Raw genomic sequence first — 23288 nt, 5'->3', positions numbered from 1 at the left:
CAGGCGACGGAGAGAAGGGAAAAAAAAAAAAAAACAGAGATTAAGAAATATTTATAGGGATCCCTGGGTGGCGCAGTGGTTTGGCGCCTGCCTTTGGCCCAGGGCGCGATCCTGGAGACCCGGGATCGAACCCCACATCGGGCTCCCGGTGCATGGAGTCTGCTTCTCCCTCTGCCTGTGTCTCTGCCTCTCTCTCTCTCTGTGACTATCATAAATAAATAAAAATTTAAAAAAAAGAAATATTTATAGATAGATAGAGAGAGAGCATGTTTGGTGCAACTCCAAGGAGGTGAAAAGAGAACCCTCCCTCTGTAAACTCGGGGGAGAGAAGGGCGCGACCACAGTCGTGCAGCGCAAACACGCTGTCGCCGGCGGCGGGTCCAGAAGCTACCGGGGAGGAGTGCGTGGGGGCTGGGGAAGGGCCCGGCGCGGCTTGGCTGGGGTGCGAGGATCGGCCGCGCCGGCGTGGGCAGGGCAGTGCACGGCCGGGACCCGGACGGACCGAGTCCACGGTTTTCTCGCGGTCGAGGGTATGCTGGCGACTCAGCCCCGGCATCCCCGCTGGCCGAACCAGGCCGACCGATGCGGTGGGGTAGGGTTTGGAGACATTCAGATGCCAGGCTCTGGAATCAGAAGCGCCTTAGTAAGCACTGCAGGCCGTCTACATGCGACATGGCAAGGCTTGTACTTCGGAGCTGTATCTGACATACTGCGTAGAGGGGACTAAAGGGCAAAACAGATAAGAAAAAGAGGATGGGGTGGGGGGGGGAGGCACCTGGTGGCTCAGTGGTTGAGCGTCTGTCTGCCTTTGGCTCAGATCGTGATCCCAGGGTCCTGGGATAGAGTCCAGGATCAAGCTCCCTGCAGGGAGCCTGCTTCTCCTCTGTCCTCTGCCTGTGTCTCTGCCTCTCTCTCTCTCTCTTTCTCTCTCTCATGAATAAATAAAATCTTATTAAGAAATTACATCAAACATTAAAAAAGAAAAAGAGGACAGGCATTTAGAAATATGCACTTGTTAGGATTTGGTAGTATCTGAAAATAGGATTGAAGATGGAGAGGGGGAATGACATGGCCAAGAGAGTTCTTCTGGAAAATCCAGAGGAAATTCTAAAATACCAATGTTTAGGGGTGGAAGAGCAAGAACAGATAGAGAAGAGAAGCTGCTTGGAGGAGGAGAGCCCAGAGGTTCAAACATCCTAAAAGCCAAGAGAGTGTTTCAGGAGAGAGAACTGGAGGAGGTGAGAGCTAAGGTGATGCTGGAATTAAGGGGAGGGGTTGGGAGGGGAAAAGCTTGTGAGAGAGATGTTACCTGTGGAATGTACTTGCCAGGGGTAAGTGTAAGATAAGACACTGAAAAACAGATGATAATTCCTTCTGAGAAATGTGATCGTGCAAGAAGGGAATAAAAAGGACACTTGGTTGGACGAGGCAACAGGATTGAAAGGTATTTTGTTTTTCAAAGATACTAGACACCTAATTATATTTGTAGAAAAAAAAGGTAAACTGTGAGTTGGAAGAAAAATTGAAGATAGAAGAAAAGAGGAATACACAACTGATGGGGAGAAAATGAGACGGGATAGGTAGGTGGAGTTGTCTCAGAAAATAAAATGAAGCATTAGAATAAAAATGGTGCATTTTGGTCTGTGTTTTGATGCTGTCAATGCAGAACAGCCAAATAGTATTGGTTAGTAATCCTGATTCTGCAAGTAAATAAATGCACATACGATTTGCTGAATTTTCACAAACTGAACATACTCATATTATTCAAATGAAGAAACAGAACATTATCCATCTTCAGAAGTCTGCCTTGTGCTCTCTTCAACTCATCACCCTCCTCTAGCTACACTGATAGCCACTACACTGAACTTTGAACATGATAGGTTGGTCTTGCCTCTTTTTGTACTGTATATAATTGGAATACAATATGTACTCTTTTAAGTCAGGCTGAATTCAACATTGTGAAATCAACATTGTGAACATACTGTTTTGCATAGATGTACACTGTACATTTCCATTTCTAATATTACATTGTATGATTATACCAATATTCATTTACCATATTATTGACAAACATTATTGAAAGAGATATTTAAATCTCTAACCACATTAATTTATTTTGGGATGTTAAACCAACTTACTAGGATAAATTCCATTGAGTCATGGTATATAATCCTTTTTTATATATAAATGAAGTTAATTTTTTAAAAGATTTTATTTACTTGGGGGGGGGTGCAGAGGGAGAGGGAGAAGCATGCTCTCTGTTGAACAAGGAGCCCAATGTGGGGCTCAATCCCAGGATGCTGGGATCATGACCTGAGCCGGAGGTAGATGCTTAACACACTGAGCCACCCAGATGCCCCTATATTAATGAAGTTAATTTGCTAATGTTTTATTGAGGACTTTTATGTCTACATTGTTAGCAATATTGGTCTGGTCTGTAGTTTCTTTGTAATGTCTGTACAAAGTCTGTAATGTCTTTGTCTGATTTGGTATCAAAGTGATTACTTGCCCTTCTATTTTCTGGGAAAGATTGTAAAAGATTGGTAGTCTTTTTTTTTAATTTTTTATTTATTTATGATAGGCACACAGTGAGAGAGAGAGAGAGAGAGGCAGAGACACAGGCAGAGGGAGAAGCAGGCTCCATGCACCGGGAGCCCGATGTGGGATTCGATCCCGGGTCTCCAGGATCGCACCCTGGGCCAAAGGCAGGCGCCAAACCGCTGCGCCACCCAGGGATCCCCAAGACTGGTAGTCTTTTTGTTTAAGATTTTATTTATTTATTCAATAGAGACAGAGAGGCAGAGACATAGACAGAGAGAGAAGCAGGTCCCTGTGAGGAGCCCAATGTGGGACTCAATTCCGAGACCCAGGGATCACGACCTGAGCCAAAGGCAGATGCTCAATCACTGAGCCATTGAGGTGCCCCAAGACTGGTATTCTTTAACTGTTTGATAGCATTTACTAGTGAAGCCATCTGGGCCTGTGCTTTTCTTTGTTAGAAAGTTTTTCATTACTAATTCAACTTTACTTTTCATACATTTATTCACATTTTCTATTTCTTTTCTAGTCACTTCTGGTCATTTGTATATTTCAGGTAATTTGTCCATGACACTTATGTTGTGTAATATGTTGGCATGAAGTTATTTATAGTATTCCCTTATATTATTTTAAATTATTATAAGGTTGGTAGTGATGACCCCTCTTCTCTGCTTTTGTTCATCTCTCTTTTTCTTGGTTGGCCTATTAAAGGATTGTTGATTTTTGTTCATATTTTCAAATAACAAAACCTTGGTTTCATTGACATTTCTTTATTGTTCTTCCATTTTGTATTCCATTAATTACTACTCTAATCATTATTACTCCTTTCCTTCTGCTTTTTTGTTATTATTAAGTTTGGTGCCCATTTTCAGACTTCTTAAGGTGCAAATTTAGGTTTTTGATAAGAGATTTTTTTTCTAATACAGGCATTTTAAAGCTATAAATTTTCCTCTAAGCATTGCTCTGGTTGCATCCCATAAAATTTTTTATGTTACATTACATATTCATTCAGTTTAAAATATTTACTAATTTCTTTTGTGATTTCTTCTTTGAACTAGAAGTTATTTAGATATGGGCTGTTTAACTTCCAAATATTTGTAGAGTTCCCAAATTACTCTGTGGCTCAAAATGCCCACCAGCCAAAGGATGCCCCATCAGCCCCTCTCAGCTAAGGTGGGCTTGGTCTCTCAGCGCTTAGAAGCAGACTTGCCTCCAGGCACCCCATCTCCTGCCTTTTGAATCCCAGAAATCTGATAAGCTTCCTTCATCTTGTCCTGTCTCTGTCCAACTCAGGCCAAACTAGCAGTGTTTCTGGTGATACGACCTGATTCTCTAGAACCAGGCTGGTTGCCTGTGGATATCAAGGGGAGCCACACAATTACATGCAGAGGTCCTTCTCAGATCCTTCCTGGATCACCCCATTTCTAATTTCGGTTTTAGTTGAGAGAGTTGGTTGGGTGCATGCATCACACACTCAATCTCTTCACTAAAAAGTTGTCCAGTTACATTTGTGGCCTTGTCTCCAGAGCAAGGATAGGATGAGAAATTTTCCAAATTACTGATTCCTTTTTGCTTAACAGTTCCTTCCTCAATTTATCTCTTTCCTCTCACATTTTACTATAAGCATCAAGAAAAACCAGCCACATCTTTCATACTTTGCTTGGAAAGCTCCTCAACTAAATATTCCAAGCTTATCACTTACAAGTTCTATTTTCCATCCAATAGCAGAACATGATTCAGCCAAGTGTCTGCTACTTTACAAGTATAGCCTTTTCTTCAGCTTCCAATAATGTTTTCTTCATTTCTGTCTGATTACCTCACCAGTATATTTAATGCTCATTTTCTCTAGCAAAATTCTGTTCATAACAATATATGTGTTCTCTAAGATGACAGAAAAGTTCTCTACTCTCTTTTTCACTTCCTTCCAAGCCCGTGCCAGAGTCACCTTTAACATCCATATTTCTACCAACAATCTCTTCAAGGCAACCTAGGTATTTTCTGTCATGCACCTTAAAACCCTTCCAGGTCTTAGTCATTACCCCACTCCAAAGCCACATCAACATTTTTAGGTATTTGTTAAAGCAGCACCTCACTTCTGGCACCACGGAGTGGCTTAATACAACAGAAATTTATTCTCTCACAGCTTGGAGGTTACAAATCTAAAATCAAGATGTGGGCAGAACCATCCTCTTTCTGAAGGCTCTTATGTTCATAACTGTCTCCTAACTTCTGGTAGTTCCTGGCAGTCCTTGGTGTTCTTGGTCTTATAGATGCATCACTTTAATGACTCTACATTCACATGGTGTCCTCTCCTCTCCATGAGTGTCCTCTGTGTCTGAATTTACCTCTTCCTATAAAGACCCCGGTTGTTGTGTTAGAGCCCACCTTAATCCAGTTTGATCTTATCTTAACCTGATTGTATCTACAAAGACCCTATTTCCAAAAAAGTCACATTCACAGGTATCACAGGTTAGGACTTGAACATATCTTTTGGGAGGAACACAATTCAACCCACAACAATGATTCAGTATAGACCAAGAGTTGTTTAAACTTCTGTGAGTTGGTTTTGAAGTTGAAGACTTTTCAAACTGATACCGATGATCTCAGTGATTGAAAATAAAAGAAATGGTCTGATTTGAATTCAACTAGAGGTCTGGGCGAATTCTGGTGTTTCTGATACAAGCCTACTCATCTGTGTCAAAGTGAACCTTGGCAACTCTGATTACATTGGTTATTATTTTGCTTTCTAAATCTCAGTTTTCAGCACTTGTTCTATTTTTTAAAAGTCACAGTCAATTGGACATGCATATTAATATTTCAAAGATGTTAGATTGTCTGTAATTTAGATATACCATTCAAAATCAAACAGCAGGGATCCCTGGGTGGCGCAGCGGTTTGGCGCCTGCCTTTGGCCCAGGGCGAGATCCTGGAGACCCGGGATCGAATCCCACGTCGAGCTCCCGGTGCATGGAGCCTGCTTCTCCCTCTGCCTGTGTCTCTGCCTCTCTCTCTCTCCGCGTGTGTGACTATCATAAATAAAAAAAAAATTTATAAAAAACAAAACAAAACAAAATCAAACAGCAGCAGCCTGCTTGTTAGTATTTATTTGATCAAAAGGAAAGTTAATTTTTTCATTTCACTTCACAATTTGGATTTATTTCCCTTTTTTACTTGGATTGATTGAGATTGAGTTTTAGATTGAAATTCATTCTTTGTGAAGACTGATTATATGGTCTATCAAAAGAAATTAATTTTGAATACAATATAATACATGATAAGCAAAATTTCACATATATGTCTTTCCTCTAACTTCCTGAGGAAGAGATCTATAGTTTTTACTATATTCTCAAAGTAGTTATATTACCCAAAAAATATTAGAACCTATGCCTAAGTCATATGTTAGTTTGGCCTAGTTTCCCCTAAAAAGAAATGGAATAGGAAATAGAAATCAGGTAGAGTATTGGTGAGTGACCTATCAGTTTCATTCTTGAGAATCTCCTATCATTTCCCATGCCTGTATTATCACTCCTGATATCTCTGGAAACCTCTGAATTCCTTTTACCTTTCTGAGAGGAACCTCTTCAGTGTCAGCTGGTGTGGACCACAGCTGGGCCTAGGGTCGTGTTTTGGCTGATTGATCAAACGGTTAAGAGTCCAAGCTGGCTTCTCAGCCTCAGAAGGTAACATCTTTGGTGAGACTCCACAAAGCAACAAATCTAGCACAATCTGAAAAAAAAAAAAAAGTTTGATTTCCTTGTTAAACACTCAGAAAATCTATGTTCACATCATCACTTCCAGGTGAAAAGTTAATCTCTCACCTTTGTAAGTAAAAACTAACCTTTGGTTAACTTTCTCATTGTCTTTTACTGAACACCTGTTTAAGGCAGTATATCAGGGATACCTGGGGGGCTAAGTGGTTAAGCATCTGCCTTCTGCTCAGGGCGTGATCCCGTGATCCCGAGGTCCTGGGATTGAGCCCCCCATTGGGCACATTGCTCAGCAGGGAGCCAGCTTTTACCTCTCCCTCTGCCTGTTGCTCCCCCTGCTTGTGCTCGCTCTCACTATCAAATAAATAAACAAAATCTTTAAAAATTAAAAAAAAAACCTCATGAAGGAATAATCAAATTGTGTTACATATGCAGCTAATGGAATAGTATTCAGTAACAAAAAGCAGTGGACTACTCATACACACAGTGATGTAGATAAATCTCAAGATAATGCTTAATGAGGGAAGTTTGACCAAAAAAAGTGCATTCTGTATGATTCCATTTAAATAAATCTCTAAAACATGCAAACTATAGTAACAGAAAACAGAACAGTGGTTGGAGCTGTGGGAAGAGAAGGAGGAGATACGAAGGGTAGAAGAAAACTTCTGATTTGCTGGATGTGTTCAGTATTTCGATTGTGGTGATGGTTTCACAACTATATACACCTGTGACAAAACTTATCAAATTATATACTCTAGATATTTGTTATTATTGAATGTTCTATCACAGTGAAGCTGTTTTGTTTTTGTTTTAAAGTATCTGCACTCCATTCTTGGGAGGCTAAACCCAAACAAGTTCTTTAAAGGGATATTAGAGTCTCATTCATATATCCCTAAGATTTCATATACCAGAGGACAGTCTTGGGCTGAGACAGAAAGCCCTCTACTTCTACCTCAACCATCATTTCAGCTAGCCACCACTTTTTCAAACCTGTACTTCTTCCCAACATCTCACATGTCTCAATCTTTCTTCTTACTCCTCCCGTACTTCCCAAGATATTTGCAAGGACACAGCGTTATCCTTTCCTACCCCAGTTTTGCACTCTGCCCTCCAAATTTCAGGTCCTTCTCACCCTGATCCTTTAGCCACAATGAGGATTGTACTAGCAAGCAAACTTGAGTTTCTATTTTTTTAAATTTCTGATCTTGTCTTTATTAATTTCCTTTGTTCTACTGGTTTTGAGTTTTTGTTTGTTCTTCTTTTTCTAGCTCCTTTAAGTGTAAGTTTAGGTTGGTTTACTTGAGATTTTTCTTGCTCCTTAAAGTAGTCTGGTATTGCTATACACCTCCCTCTTAGAACAGCTTTTGCTGCATCCCAAAGAATTTTGGACGGTTGTGTTTTCATTTCCATTTGCCTCCATGTATTGTTTTTTTTTCTTAAGCAAGTTGTGTAGAAACAGACGCCTGTGGCCTCCCTTGGTAGTAAAGTACATCAAAATCCAGCTTCCAACTCAGGAATTAATTGCTGAGCATTATTTTTAGGGCGATGGTTCTCAAAGTGTGGTCCCAGAACCAACAGCAACAGTACCTGTGAACCTGAGCTCCCACCCCAGACCTACTGAGTGGTAAAATCTAGGGGTGAGGCCTGGTTAAAAAAAAAAAAAAAAAAAAAAAAGTTTTTTAACAAGTTGATTTGGAGGCGCACCACTGTTCTGCGTGGGGAGAGGGGGCGATCAGAGAGGACAGGAAGAAAGTTAGAATGGAAGCACACCAGCGAATAAAAAGAGGAGGCGGAGTAGGGATTTTTAAAGGGAGATACCAAGGCAGAACTCATTATGTGGTCAGGAAACCTATCCTGGCCCAGAGAGCTTTCCCGAGAGATGTTTCGACACTGATGTCAAGAACCCGCAGACAGGGCAGCAAGGGACCCCCGCTCGCGACAGCGCGGCTGGGTCAGGTAGCCACGCGGAGGTTCAGGGGTTAAACCCCCGCAACCCTCCCGCCGCCGCCACCTCGCGCGTGCGCCCTTGCAGAAGACCCCCCGCCCCCGCCCGCCCGCGCACCATAGAGCCGAGCAATCCTCCCAGTTTCCTAGAGCGGACGCGGCGATGGCGGGTTCGCAGCGTGGGCGGCTTGACAGCGACCTGGAGGACGCGGCGAGGTATGGGTGAGGTCGGGTCACGGGAGCCCGGGGGACTCGGGTGATCTCGCCTCCTAAGCTGCCTGGCGGCGCCGCCAGGGAGCCCGGTGTGGTTCCTCGAGCCCATGGAGAGCCCAGGCCGTCCGGGTCGCCCGCAGGCGCCGCTCCTGGGCACGGTGGGACCTTGGCCTAGTGCGTGTGCCTCGGGGACGCGGTCCGCGCCTGCGCGGCCCTGGGTTCAACCGAAGGCACCCCAGAAACTTTGGGGGCGTGCGGAATCAGGAAGGGGGATGCATCCACGCGGATCCGCACAGCCTGCCCGGAAAGAGCAGCCTGATGTGTGAGTGCTGGAAGAAGGGGAGGAGGGAAGGATCCTGATGGGGGTGATCTGTAGTGTCAGTTTGGTATAGGAGAGGCAGCGAACATTGTTGACCGCTGAAACAAAATTTTATGATTCTCTCCCCTGCCTGATCTTTCCAGTTCTGTCCTTATTTCAGTAACATTCTCTCTCTCTCTCTCTCTCTCTCTCTCTCTCTCTCTCACACACACACACACACACACACACACACACACACACACACACAATTATGTTTGAAGGTCTCTAGACTTGGGATGGAGAATACCGTTCCAAAAGGGTTAATGCCTGACTCCTGAATGATGAGGGAGGAAGCTTAATAAGTTCTGGGAGAGGGGCACCTGGGTGGCTGTGGTTGAGCGTGTGCCTTTGGCTCAGGTCCTGGGATGGAGTCCGGCATAGGTCTCCCCGCAGGGAGCCTGCTTTTTCCTCTGCCTGTGTGTGTCTCTTTCTCTCTGTGTCTCTCAGGATAAGATTAAAATAAATAAAATAAAATAAAATAAAATAAAATAAAATAATAAAATAAAAAAATTAAATAAAATAAATAAATAAAATAAATAAAATAAATTGGGGGGGGAGAAAAACCACGTGGAAATTAAATGAGATTTTGTTTTCTTCTTCATTTCTTTTATGTCTAGAGGGTGTTTCTGGTGGTCTAGTCTCAGAAATTATATCTCCAGTCTCCACAATGATCCCCTTCCAAGCCCCGTGGTGCCCTGTTGCCTCCAGGTTTCAGACTCCTAGACTGGACGAGAAAAGCTTACTAAGGAAATGGTAATTCTCCAGTTGCTCCCTGAGGTGTCAGGTGTCCAGTTGCAGCCCATGGAGATCCACTTCAATCATGAATCTCAAGAACACCATCCTCTGTCAGGTGAGAAGCAGTGTATTATATATCTCTTAGGGATTTCAGGTGGGTGAGGAGGGTTGTTACTGGTGCTATGTTAGTATCTACAAGTGCTTTTGGTATTCTTCATTCCCTACCCCTCACTCTATTAGGCAGTACTATCACTGTAGTGCTGGAAGCACAGTCACATAGCTTTATTGTGAGTTCTGGCAATCAAATTCTCATGGAGTTCCCTCATCTCCTTAAATCCCAGCTATCCAATTTTCCCATTATAATCACCTTATCACCAGTCTGTCAGTATTTGATGTTTTCCCTTTAAAATCTTTTCAGGTCATCTTTTTCATGTACTGTAGGGGCATAGTTAAAAGTTTTGGAGTCTGACACTCTAGATTCAAATACTAGCTTTGTCATATGCTAGCTTTTCAGTAAATTACTTGTGTTTTCCCCCTAATGATTCTTTCCTCATTTTATAAGTATATAATAACTTACATCTTGGGGGTTATTTTGAGGATTGGTCTATTACTCCATATAATAAAGGATCCCAAAATTTAGTGACCTAAAATGTCAGACATTTTAAAATCATGTTATTTTCTTATGGTTCTGTAGGCTGAGTTCAGCTGGCAGTTTTTTTCTCCTGGTTTTGTCTGGGATCACTCATACAGTCAACTAGGGCCAGGGTTTGAGTATCAGTCATTTATGTCTGGCTCGCGGTGCTGGCTGTGGCTTGGGTCGTGTGTCTGCAGCAGACTAGCCCAGACTTTTTCACAGGGCAGCCAGTTCCTCATACAGAGAGAGGGCAAGCCTTGGAATGCATAAGCACTTTTCTAATCTGTGTTTGTGTTATACTGACCAAAGCAAATCGCATGACCAGTTAGTTATTGTGGAAGAGAACTACACAAGGATATAGATATTTAGAGAGAGAATTTGTTGGTATCCTTTACTACTATAAGGAACACTACCGGCACTAATGATGCTCCAGTATATATAAAGCTCTGCACACAGACCGGGCTGTTAGTAAATTCTTTATAAATGGTAGCCACTGTTATTTTTAGTAAGATAATTTTTAATCCTAACTTTGTTCGTGTGTCCTGCAGGGTCTTATTTCCACATCATATTTTGCTGCTTTCTGAATTTGGTCCTCCCATTTCTATTTTGCCTGTGAAATTCACCTTCCATTGTCACTTTTTTTTAACTGTAGATTTTCTGCCTCTTTATAGTTTTGAAGTATCCTTACTTTCTTTTGTTTCTCTTTTCTGTATTTAGAACTTGGCTTTCCTTAAGAATCTATTCTGAGGCATCTAGCTCTCATTTTTCCTGAGAGTCACTGTAGAATTGGGTCTCCTTGCAGTTTTACATAAATTACTATGCGTATTGCATGTGTTTATGTCTCTCAGAGTGTGTGTAAAATATTTTTTTACTATAGGGTAATTTGTACTAAAATGCATGTATAAAATACAGAAAGGCACAAAATAGAAAATTTAAATGACCTACAATTCCACCATTCAAAGATAGTCACTGCCAACACAAATGTATGTGTCAAATAATTTGATTAACTATTCAACAGTACTTTTTGTTGATAAATGTTTATTAATCAGATCATAGCTTATTAATTATTGCTAACCATATAATATGATTAGTTATTGAGGGGTTACTCTATGCTGGGCACAGTTCTAAGTGCTGAGTATATAGGAGTGAACTGAACAGATAAGCCTTTACCCTCAAGGAGCTTATATTCTGGTGGGGGAAACAGTATGTAAATAAACATATGGTAAAGTATCAGTTACCTTTGGATTATCATGTTCCCAACACAGCAGAAAAACAGTCCCTTACACTACCATTTCTTTGCAGATTGACTTGTAATTAAATAATACTCCCACCTGAAACAAAACTTCACTGCTGCTGGTGCTCTAGGTATAAGGTAGTGAGGAAAACGGGGGAGGGCCATAATTAACTTAAAATAACTGCTACAGTTTTTGCTATACACAAAGCCAAAACTGACAATCATAACTGTCTTCTTCCATCACCCATTTCATATTGTCTCTACCCTCTGCCAGGATCTCAGCTGTGGAGTTCTTTACCTAGTTTAGTAATATAAACCTTTTTTCCTGAATGATTGGAGTCCTTGATAATCCTGTCTCTTCCACATTACTTCAGTGTACCATTGACTAGACCTTTTAGACATGAGAAAACTAGGAAGCACTCCCATTGAATCCTGAGTTCTAGACCTATTATTCCTTTCCCTAATTATGTAACAGGAGCCAGTTGTCCAGTAGCATTTGGTATTGGTCATCCTAGCCAGTAGAGTGACCCTTTCTCTGCTTGTTGGTGTAGCAGCATGAGGAACCCAAAATGGCCTTCATTCTTCATTCCCTACCCCTCACTCTATTAGGCAGTACTATCACTGTAGTGCTGGAAGCACAGTCACATAGCTTTATTGTGAGTTCTGGCAATCAAATTCAAAATCGTGCCTTTGTTCCATGATAGAAGTATTTCTCCTTTGAGAACCAGAACCCAAACGCACCAAGCCCAAGGTTATGGGGATAGGAATTAAAAATATAGGGGCACCTAGGTGGCTCACGCTCTTGATTTCGGCTCAGATCATGATCTCAGGGCCATGGGATTGAGGCTCCCCACTCGGTGTGGAGTCTGCTTGAGACTCTCTCTTCTCCTTCCCCCTCCCCCTTGAGTGCATGCTCTCTCTCTCTCTCTCTCTCTCTCAAATAAGTAAATAAGTCTTTAAAATTAATAGTAATTATTATTATGGATTATTATATAGTAAAAAGAAACATTATTACTACCCCCCACCCCCACCCTTGGCTCCTATACCCATGTATTCTGGCCATAGAAAAGAGAACACTGTTTATTGTCCTCTGGCTTAAAGCATATATTGCATCCTATAAGACAGCATCCCAAACTTAGGGTATTGTTGCCTGGCTAGTACTGTTAACTGAGTCTCAGGAAATCATTCCTCTATTATTAAAATCCACATTCTTCTGGGTGATGGGACATGTGGTAAGACCCATGAATTATATGTGTATTAACTTATTGCTGTACTTCCTTCCCTGTGAAACTATTCCTTTGGAGGCAATGTTGTATGGAATTACCATGGTAATAAATACAACATTCTCTTTGGTCAGTACATATTTATATCTGGATTATATATTTAATCCTTTGAAAACAAATTGTTGCCCTCTACATGATAGAAGGGGTCAAGTATAATGAATCTGCACCCTAGTTCCTGGCTAGTTCTTTCCTGGGAGTGGTACCGTCCATATTCAGGGTTTGGTGTTGATCCCAGCAATTGGCTACCTGGGCATATAGCTATGATGATAGGCATATCAGCCTGTAAGCAAAGTATTGTTGACCCTATGCATAGCCTCCATTGAGCAAACATTAGTTAAGAGGCTGACTGACATTGATAACATAGATCACCATGTCTGTCTGATTGAGAAGCTTCTTTACAGTGGATGCCCTTTGGTGAGTATTCACACAGTACACAAATATATTTATTCTTTACCCATTCTAGGAGGTCTGTCCTCATAATTTTCTTCAGAATCCTTATTTCTAGTCTTCCAATCTTGTTCTTTGAGATACCTAACTAATCAGATAACCCATTAGTCACTATCCATGAATCAATATAGACATGTATCTTAGGCGGTGTTGCCTTCCATGAAAATGGACAGCCAGGTATATACCTGAAATTCTCCCCATTGGGAGGATTTGTCTTTACCAGTATGTTTCAGATCACTCCAGAGTCAGGGTATAAGTAAAAGATTCATTTTCCGCTAGTGTCCACCTATTGGGCAGGCCCATATAAACCAATTCTGTGTTTTTTCCTCTTGTTAACTGGTAAGAGGGAATTACCATTAGGCCATGAATATAGGCTAAGGGAGAAAGGATAGTGGAGCAATAGAAAAAGGTATGCCAACCCAAATTATTAGCACATGGAATTTATTGTGTTCCAGGCTTGCTTTTATAATGGAATGCTGGTTTATATGTCCACTTTCATGATTTATGATCAGATAGGTGGTTCACAATAGTCAGTTTGTAATAGTCATTTGGTACTCTGTAGTCAAGCCTTAAGTCTCTAGTAGTACCCAAGGGCAAACCAGGGTCTGCTTTTCACTTAGAAAATTGTTGGCAGAAGAGAGTATGGCATTAATCCACTGTAGGTCTCTTCTAGAGGCTTGCAAGAGGCTTAATACAATATCCCTGACTCTGCAGACACTTCTAAAGCCATTGGTTATCCTGGATAATATAGTCATGTGACAGGACAGCTTGCATTGCAACCTGGACCTCTGCAGAGCCCTTTTTTACTCTTGAGTCTCACTCAAAAATAACAACCTTATGAGTTACTCATATTGGTCATTTTGGCACATTTGACTGAGATATCTATTGCCTCAAAATACAGGGCTCACCAAGTATTGTGCCTTTCTGAGGTGGTAACAGCTGGTTAGAGATATAAGAGAAGTGAGAGAAAAAGTTATATGACTGAGAGAAGAGTGTCTTAGGCATAGGGAATCGCAAAAGCCAGAGGCCCCTTGATGTAATGGAAATAGAGTCAGTCTGGGGTAGACAGGAAATAGGGCTGGTGGTGGAATGAAATGAGAACACAGAGAGAAAGGACCAGATGGAACCTTCTGAGCCATACTAAGGACATGGACTTTATTTCCAGTGTAATAGGAAACCGTTGGAGCATTTATGCATGATAACATATAAAAACAAATCTATTGCATGGAGAATAGGAGAAGGTAAGTTAGCAAGAAGAAAACAAATGTTTTGAGAAGAGAGTAATCTACTGTGTCAGATAAATAAAGAGTAAGATTGAGAACTGACCGCTGGATTTGTCAAGATAAAGCTTAGGAATTCTAATAAATTCCATCAGTTTTGATGAAGTTAAAAGAGATAAAAGCCTGATTACAATGTGTTAAAAAAATAAAAGACTTAATATTGGTTAGCATATAGAGCAGTGTGAACTCATACACTCAACAATAAAACCCAACAATTCTGATCCTAGGTTTATGTAACCTGGAGAAACACTTGGATATGTGCTTCGAGATAAATGTACCAGCAGATTGATATCAGTGTTGTCTCCTTGAAGGAGAATGGGTAAATAAACTGTGCTGTATGTCACACTATAGTGGTAAACATGAATAGACTGTAGTTACATGCATGAATATCTCCAAACATAATGTTGAGCAAAAAAAAGCAAATCACAGAATACACATGATATAATTCCATAAATGTATACAATTAAAAAACATGCTCTATTTGTCTGATAGGGCTGCCATAACAAAGTATCACAGATTGGGCAGCTTAAACAACACAAATTTATTTTCTCAGCTCTATACATTAACTTTCATCATCTACACTTTGTTTTCTTCTAGAAGTTTTATAGTTTTAATGTTTAGGTTTATATTACATTTCTAGTTAATTTTTGTGTGTAGCATAAGGAAAGAGGGTTAATTTATGTTATTGTTATATTCAGTTCTAACGCTTTCTATTGACAAAAGACTGTCCTTTCACCATTGAATTATCTTGGCAACTTTGTTGACAATTAGTTTTACACATATGTTTGGATCTATGTATGGTTTTAGTCTTACTCCATTAATAGATACATCTGTCCTTATGCAGTCCCACACTGCTTTGATTACTAGAGCCTGATAATAAAGCTTAAAATCAGATTATGTAACTTCTCCAATTTTGTTCTTCTTTTCCAAAATTATTTAGACTCTTCCATGCCTTTCTACATAAAGTTTATAATCAGTTTGCCAATTTTTTAAAAAGATTTATTTATTTATTTATGATAGACATGGGTGGGGGGCAGAGAAACAGGAGGAAGGAGAAGCAGGCTCCATGTCGGGAGCCCGACGTGGGACTCGATCCTGGAACTCCAGGATCGCGCCCTTGGCCAAAAGCAGGCGCCAAACCACTGAGCCACCCAGGGATCCCCAGTTTGCCAATTTTTATGAAAAGACTGCTTACAGTTTTGATTGCAGTTGTATTAAATCTATAGATCAGTTTGGGAAGAATTTTATCATCTTAATGATATTAAATCTTCATAAGTGATGGCATGTATTTCTGTTTATTGGATCTTTAACTTCCCTCAGCAGTGTTTTATAGTTTTCATTGTAAAGATATTTTACACGTATTTTGTTGAATATGTTTTTAAATTTTTCATTTTTGGTGTAATTGTAAATATAATTATAAAATATAAAAATGTTTTGTAATTTTAGACTCTAATTGTTCATGGCTAGTATACTGAAATACAGTTGGGTTTTGTATATTACTCATGTACAAGGTCTAATAACTTTTTTGAGACACTTTAGAATTTTTTTTTTTTTTAGAATTTTCTATATATGTGATTGTGCAGCTTATAAGTAGACACTTGACTTTTTTCTTATTTGTATCTCTCAATTGTTTTTCATGTCTTGTTACATTGGCTAGTAATATTGGGTAGTCGTTGTATGGTATTAAATCAAAGTGGTAAGAGAGGGCATCCTTGTTTTGCTCCCATGTTCCTAGGAGAAAAACATTCAGTGTTTAACCATGAAGTATGTTAGATGTTGCCTTTCCTTTGCTTTTTATTGGAGTAATTTACATACAACATAGTTGATGCTTGGATTTATATGTACTGTCTTCAGGGATCCCTGGGTGGCTCAGCAGTTTAGCGCCTGCCTTTGGCCCAGGGCACGATCCTGGAGTCCCGGGATCGAGACCCACATCAGGCTCCTGGCATGGAGCCTGCTTCTCCCTCTGCCTGTGTCTCTGCCTCTCTCTCTCTCTCTCTCTATGTCTATCATGAATAAATAAATAAATCTTATATCTATATCTATATATATATATATGTATGTATGTATGTACTGTCTTATCTGTTTTTATTTATCCTATCTTTTGTTTCTTTTTTTCCTTTTATCCTCAATTTTACATTATCAGGTTCTTTTGTTTTAACATTTTTTTCTCTATTAGCTTATTGCTTACACATTCTTTTATTGTTATTAAGCAATAAACTGCTATGAGGTATTATTACCTCATAAGTTTATTATCTCATAAGTAATAATATCTCATAGCAGCCTTTTTCAGATGTGATTCTGTGAGAAATTAAGCCCCAGTACTCTAAAGCATTCATTGTAATTAATGTATTAATGTTTCTCCTATACATCTATTATGGTACTGTCTGTGTACATCTTTGGGACAATTAAGAAAATGGTCATTCAGATCATTTTGTTTTATTTTCCTATAGATCCCTGGTTGAAAAAGGCTGCCTAAGAAATTACAACATAGGGCAGCCCAGGAGGCTCAGTGGTTTGGCGCCACCTTCAACCCGGGGTGTGGTCCTGGAGACTTGGGATCGAGTCCCACATCTGGCTCCTTGCATGGAGCCTGCTTCTCCCTCTGCCTGTGTCTCTACCTCTCTCTCTTTGTCTCTCATGAATAAATTAATTAAATCTTTTAAAAAAAAGAAATCACAACATAAAAATTTGATTCATTACAGTTTATCTTAATTTATTATTTCTAGGACAGTCCAAAGGTCTTATAGTGTTTTAGCTCTATTCACCTCCCTTCACCTGTGCTATCTTTGCCAGGTATTTTAATTCTCTCTATATTGTAAATTCCATAAGACATTCATAGTGCTTCAATCAGTCAGTACACATCTAGATTTACCCATATACTTCACTTTTTCCAATGCCTTTGCCTCTGACAAAGAGAAGAAGCCTCTACTTGGAGGCATGAGGTTGGTTGTTTTTGTTTTTGTTTTTTTGCCCTTGAAATTAATATGACACGTTTTTAGCTATGTAGACCATTTGCAGTCTGACCATGGCATGCCTTTTATAGTCAACACCATTTAACAGTGGACTGATAGTAAAAAATTTCAGTGGAGCTCCCTACTATCATACCTCCATACCATGTTCCCTACCATCACAGCTCCATACCATGTTCCCTACCATCATAGGCATCTGGTATTGTTAAGCATGGGAATGGCCTCTTCAAAACTCAGCTCAGAAGAGATTTCTGATCCCACCTCCCTAACCTTTTCCTGATTATTGAATATGGCTTTTTCTAAAATGGGATCATATCTTCTTAGCCACTTCCTTGTAATCAGGACAAAAGAGGTGGGAGATTATATAGACCTATTTTTGAAAATTCAGAATTCTGTCATGACCATTCCTGGACATGGATACTTCTTTCCCCTAATAGTAGCCTCTGATCAACCTGGATGGTGGTCCTCCCAGTGACAGCCAGGATGCTCCTGCCGCCTCCTCCTTTCCCTCCTCCCCTCTCCTTCAAGTACTCTTTCACATTGCTTACCTTACTGATGTTAATAAATTGCTTGTGTGTTAGCTTTAATTTAGTCAAACTTTTATAATTACTATGACCAGGTTTCAATACTCCCAGATCTCCTGTGACAAACATACATAGAACATATCTGGTAAGCTGCTTCACTAAATGATTATTATGACCCATTACTTATTGATTCTTTCTAATTGCTGTTTTGGGAGATAATTTTCAGTGTTTTGGAGCCCTGTCATATTGTGATGGCATTTTATAGGTAAATACTGATCTGTTTCACCTCAGACTTTCTTACGGTATAGAGAATACATTCCATTTGGATTTTATTGTTCTAGACGGTGAGACTAAGACCAAGATTGGAGAGATGGCTTCAGAGGAGGAAATTACAACAAAAATCAAACCATTGCCTGAAGAGTCTGGCAACCCTACAGATGATGTTCTCCAGGATTCTGAATGCGGAGGATTCTGTGAATTTGGGGATAAATTAAATGAGAAGGATCATAAAGTCTTTAAAAGAAAACAACATAACTGTGATGAATGTGGGCAAAGCTTCGCTTGGAGTACAGGCCTTATTAGACATCGAAGAACCCATTGGGAGAAACCCTATGAATGTGACAAGTGTGGAAAGGCCTTTAGTGTGAGCTCAGCTCTAGTTCTGCATCAGAGAATTCATACTGGGGAGAAACCCTATCCTTGTACTTGGTGCATTAAAAGCTTCAGTCGGAGCTCAGACCTTATTAAGCATCAAAGAGTCCATACTGGTGAAAAACCTTATAAATGTGATGAATGTGGGAAAGCCTTCAGCCAGAGTTCTGATCTTATTATCCATCAGAGGATCCATACAGGAGAAAAACCCTATCAGTGTAGTCATTGTAGTAAAAGCTTTAGCCAGCGCTCAGACCTGGTTAAGCATCAGAGAATCCATACTGGAGAGAAGCCTTATACATGTAACCAGTGTAACAAACATTTTAGCCAGAGTTCTGATGTTATAAAACATCAAAGAATCCACACTGGGGAGAAACCATATAAATGTGACGTGTGTGGAAAAGCCTTTAGTCAGAGCTCAGATCTTATTCTGCACCAGAGAATTCACACGGGGGAGAAACCCTATCCCTGTAATCAGTGCAGCAAAAGTTTCAGTCAGAACTCAGACCTTATTAAACATCGAAGGATCCACACTGGAGAGAAACCCTACAAGTGTAACGAATGTGGTAAAGCTTTTAATCAAAGCTCAGTCCTTATTCTGCATCAGAGAATTCACACTGGAGAGAAACCCTATCCCTGTAATCAGTGTAGCAAAACCTTCAGTAGGCTTTCAGATCTTATGAATCATCAGCGAATTCATACTGGAGAGAAACCTTACCCCTGTAGCCAGTGCAGTAAAATGTTTAGTCGAAGATCAGACCTTGTTAAGCATCATAGAATTCATACAGGTGAGAAGCCCTATGAATGTGATGAGTGTGGGAAAACATTTAGTCAGAGCTCGAATCTTATCCTGCATCAGAGAATCCACACTGGAGAGAAACCCTATCCATGTAGCGATTGTACTAAAAGTTTTAGTCGTCGTTCAGACCTTGTTAAACATCAAAGAATCCACACTGGAGAGAAGCCATATGCATGTGACCAGTGCAAGAAAAGTTTTAGTCAAAGCTCAGACCTCACTAAACATCAGAGAGTACACTCTGGGGAAAAGCCCTATCATTGTGATCATTGTGAGAAAGCCTTCAGTCAGAGTTCTGACCTTATTCTTCATCAGAGAGTTCACACTGGAGAGAAACCATACCCATGCACACAGTGCAGCAAAAGCTTCAGCCAGAACTCAGACCTTATCAAACACCAGAGAATCCACACTGGGGAGAAACCATATAAATGTCCTGAATGTGGAAAGGCTTTTAGCCAGTGTTCAGCTCTTATCCTCCATCAGAGGATCCACACTGGTGAAAAGCCATATTCATGTGATCTGTGTGACAAAAGCTTTAGTCGGCGCTCTGATCTCATTAACCATCAAAGAATCCACGCTGGTGAGAAGCCATATCAGTGTGATATGTGTGGGAAAGCTTTCAGCACGTGCACAGAAGTTATTGAACACCAGGGAATCCACACTGGGGAGAGACCTCACAGGTGTGTTCAGTGCAGCAGAAGTTTTGGCCAACTCTCTGATCTTATTAATCATGAGATAGTTCATTCTGGGGAAGACAGTCTAAGTGTGGGAAATGTGGGAAAACTTTCTGAGTATTCATCGACTTTATTCAGTACCAGAGACACTATACCAGAAAAAAATCTTAGGAATACTATTGATGATTATGAAAAAGGTTTTAATCAGTGCTCAACTCTTACGCTACATTAAAAACACACACTGAAGAAAACATTAATTTCTACAGTGAAAGTTTAACTGAGAGCTCAGACATTACTAAAAAAAAAAAAAGGTCTGAGGAAGAGTCCTGTGATTAACAGGGAAAAAAAAGTATTCCATGTGAATAAAAGTATTACTAAATGTCAACAACAGTGGAAAGAAATTTCTGTCTGCTATAATGTAAAAGAAAACAACAAACCTCTAGTCTTTTAATCAAATATAATTCACAAGGGGAGTTTTATCATTATAAAAAATGAATAAAATATTAATGCAGAACCTTATCAGATATTGTAAAAATCAGTGTGATGGGGTGTGCAATCAGCTCAAAAGGAAATGTATTATAATCGCAAACCTTTCGTGAGCCCTAATTATTGTATATCAAAGAAGTTACATTAGAGAATGTAGGGAAAACTTAAATCTCTTCCATATCTTAATTGGCATTCACTCTTAATCAGCATGCCTCATGGGAGAAGTATGGACTCCAGTGGGAGAGTCCTACCTTGTGCTCACATTAGTTATCTGTCATTAAATTCCCTGTGTGTGAACATGCTATGCTATTCTGGTCTTAAGCTTATTGACTACATAACTCCAGTGCCCGATTTTCTCAGAAAGAAAATTTCTTTTTCTTTGGCCTAGTTTTGGTTTTCTTAAGGAAAACTGAACATGAGTTTTCAGGTTCCTGCAATAGCCAAAGCAAGTATGGACTTACTTTGCTTTCAGTTATGCAGCCCATAGACTAGTGCTTTGAAATCACTTCTTCAAAACTACCAGAGTTCCTAAATATATGAAACAATTTTTTAAAAAAAGAATTCCATATGTCAAAGTTTGAAGATTTCTCTACCACTGTGTTTATCTTGTCATTTATCAATTGAACAAAAATGAGAGCTAAAGTAATGCCTATGATGAATTTGTATAGCATATTCTGTCTAAAAATAAAATGATTTACTGATTTTTTCAAGTCATAACAATTATCAGAGTTTGTTTTGTTGATTTCTGATATACATATTGATAATAGGCTACATATATGCAAAATTTTTCAACTGAAAATTAGAAACTTATTTTTTAAAAATTTCAAATTGTTTTTCTAATATGAACCATTTGTTAAGATTCCACTACTGTCCTTTACTTTGAATATTCCCCATAATCATCCAGTTAATATTTCAATTTAAGACATTGTTATTGGGGCACCAGGGTGGCTCAGTTGGTTAGGCATCTGCCTTGCGCTCAGATCATGACCCCAGGGTCCTGGTATCAAGCTATGCACCAGGCTCCCTGCTCAGCGGGGAATTGTCTTCTCCTTCTCCTCCTGCCCCTGATCCCTCCTTGTGCTCTCTCAAATAAAAAGTATTTTTTTTTTAAAAACCCACATTGTTATTTACTATGTGCAAGGTATTTTTTGTTTTGGTTTGGTTTTGTAGTATACACAAGGAATATACAAAGCATATATGATAAAGCTCAATGTGTACAGAAAATATGGCTCAGTATAATCAGAGGTAGACAAGATGCTTATAAGAGCTCAGAGTAGGTAGGGTTCAATTTTGATTGGAAAGAAAAGGGAGGGGCACCTGGGCTGCTCAGTGGTTGAGTATCTGCTCTGGGCTGTTTGTGATCCCGGGATCCTGGGATCAAGTCCTGCATTAGGCTCACCACAGGGAGCCCACTTCTCCCTCTGCCTATGTCTCTGCCTCTCTCTGTGTGCCTCATGAGTAAATAAATAAAATCTTTTAAAAAGGGGGGGGGTGGTTTGGGTTGCTCCTGAGATTTGAGTTTTGAAGGATGGGATTAGGGGCATATGGCAGGAAGGGAATAGTCAATAAAGGCACAGAAGCCAGGAAGTATGATATGGAGTATGTGCTTAGTTATTAAATACACATTCAGGGGGATCCCTGGGTGGCTCAACGGTTCAGCACCTGCCTTTGGCCCAGGGGGTGATCCTGGAGTCCCGAGATCGAGTCCCGCGTCGGGCTCCCGGCATGGAGCCTGCTTCTCCCTCTGCCTGTGTCTCTGCCTCTCTCTTTCTCTCTCTTTCTGTGTGTGTGTGTATCATGAATAATTAAAATCTTTATAAATACATACATACATACATACATACACAGACACATATATACATACACATTCAGTGTCAGGCATTACTGAGTGCTTCTCAAGAGGATAAAGGAGTTCCTGCCATTCTGCTCAAGTGTTTTTGAAAATAGTGACTTAAAAAGAAAAATAGTGATTAAAACATGTACTTACAAGAGTAAGAATAAGATGGAAATAAAAATGAAGAAGAAAAAACTGTTAAGGTGTATGATGCTACACAAGCAGGCACTTCAACTTTCTGACATTTAGTATCATAAAATATAGGGATCCCTGGGTGGCTCAGCGGTTTAGCACCCGCCTTTGGCCCAGGGTGTGATCCTGGAGTCCCGGGATCGTGTCCCACGTCCGGCTCCCAGCATGGAGCCTGCTTCTCCCTCTGCCTGTGTCTCTGCCTCTCTCTTTCTCTCTATGTCTATCATGAATAAATAAAATCTTAAAAAATAAAAATAAAAAGTATCAAAATAGAAAAGTATTAGTTATGATTGGGTTAAGTTTCATACTTCTGCATTTTGTTCTCAAGGTAATGGGAAGCCATTGAAGGTCTTTGAACCAAGGAATGGCATGATCATCTTGCTTCCTTCAGAAGAGTACAACTAAAAGGGGAAAGAGCAAAAAAAAATATTTTAGGGACGCCTGGGTGGCTCAGTGGTTGAATGTCTGCCTTCAGCTTGGGGTGTCATCCTGGGGTTCTGGGATCAAGTCCCACATCGGGCTCCCTGCGTAGAGCCTGCTTCTCCCTCTGCCTATGCCTCTGCCTCTTTCTGTCTCTGTGTGTCTCTCATGAATAAATTAAAAATCTATAAAAAAATTATTTCAGAAGTCTGGAAATAAAAGCCTGATGGTCACAAGTAGAGGAGCTAAAAGGCATTGACATGACAAGAAGTTGTAAAGGGAGTAGGAAATAAAGTACAATTAATTAGCGTCTGTTCTTTGAGGAATTTAAAAAGTGAAGAAGAAAAATAGGATGATGAAATTTAT

At 40.1% G+C, this 23288-nt stretch overlaps 1 protein-coding gene across 4 annotated transcripts; it reads left to right on the top strand.

Annotated features, from left to right (window-relative positions):
• Positions 1-8331: 8331 nt before the first annotated feature.
• On the top strand, positions 8332-21548 carry LOC129508804 (zinc finger protein 271). Of its 4 annotated transcripts, none has more exons than XM_055323925.1 (3): positions 8332-8405; positions 9378-9610; positions 18211-21548. In XM_055323925.1, exons 2-3 carry the CDS (start codon positions 9511-9513, stop codon positions 20220-20222), a joined length of 2112 nt encoding a protein of 703 aa, XP_055179900.1. In that variant the 5' UTR covers positions 8332-8405; positions 9378-9510; the 3' UTR covers positions 20223-21548. The 4 variants fall into 4 exon arrangements, with proteins under 4 accessions (XP_055179900.1, XP_055179902.1, XP_055179901.1 ...); XM_055323927.1 differs by having other exon boundaries at positions 8348-8405; positions 9469-9610; XM_055323926.1 differs by lacking the exon at positions 8332-8405 and adding an exon at positions 8422-8724 and having other exon boundaries at positions 9469-9610.
• The last annotated feature ends 1740 nt before the right edge of the window (positions 21549-23288 follow it).

Source organism: Nyctereutes procyonoides, unplaced genomic scaffold, assembly GCF_905146905.1.
Source record: "Nyctereutes procyonoides isolate TBG_1078 unplaced genomic scaffold, NYPRO_anot_genome, whole genome shotgun sequence".
Lineage (NCBI taxonomy): Eukaryota > Metazoa > Chordata > Mammalia > Carnivora > Canidae > Nyctereutes > Nyctereutes procyonoides.
This window is presented reverse-complemented; position numbering and strand designations above follow the sequence as displayed.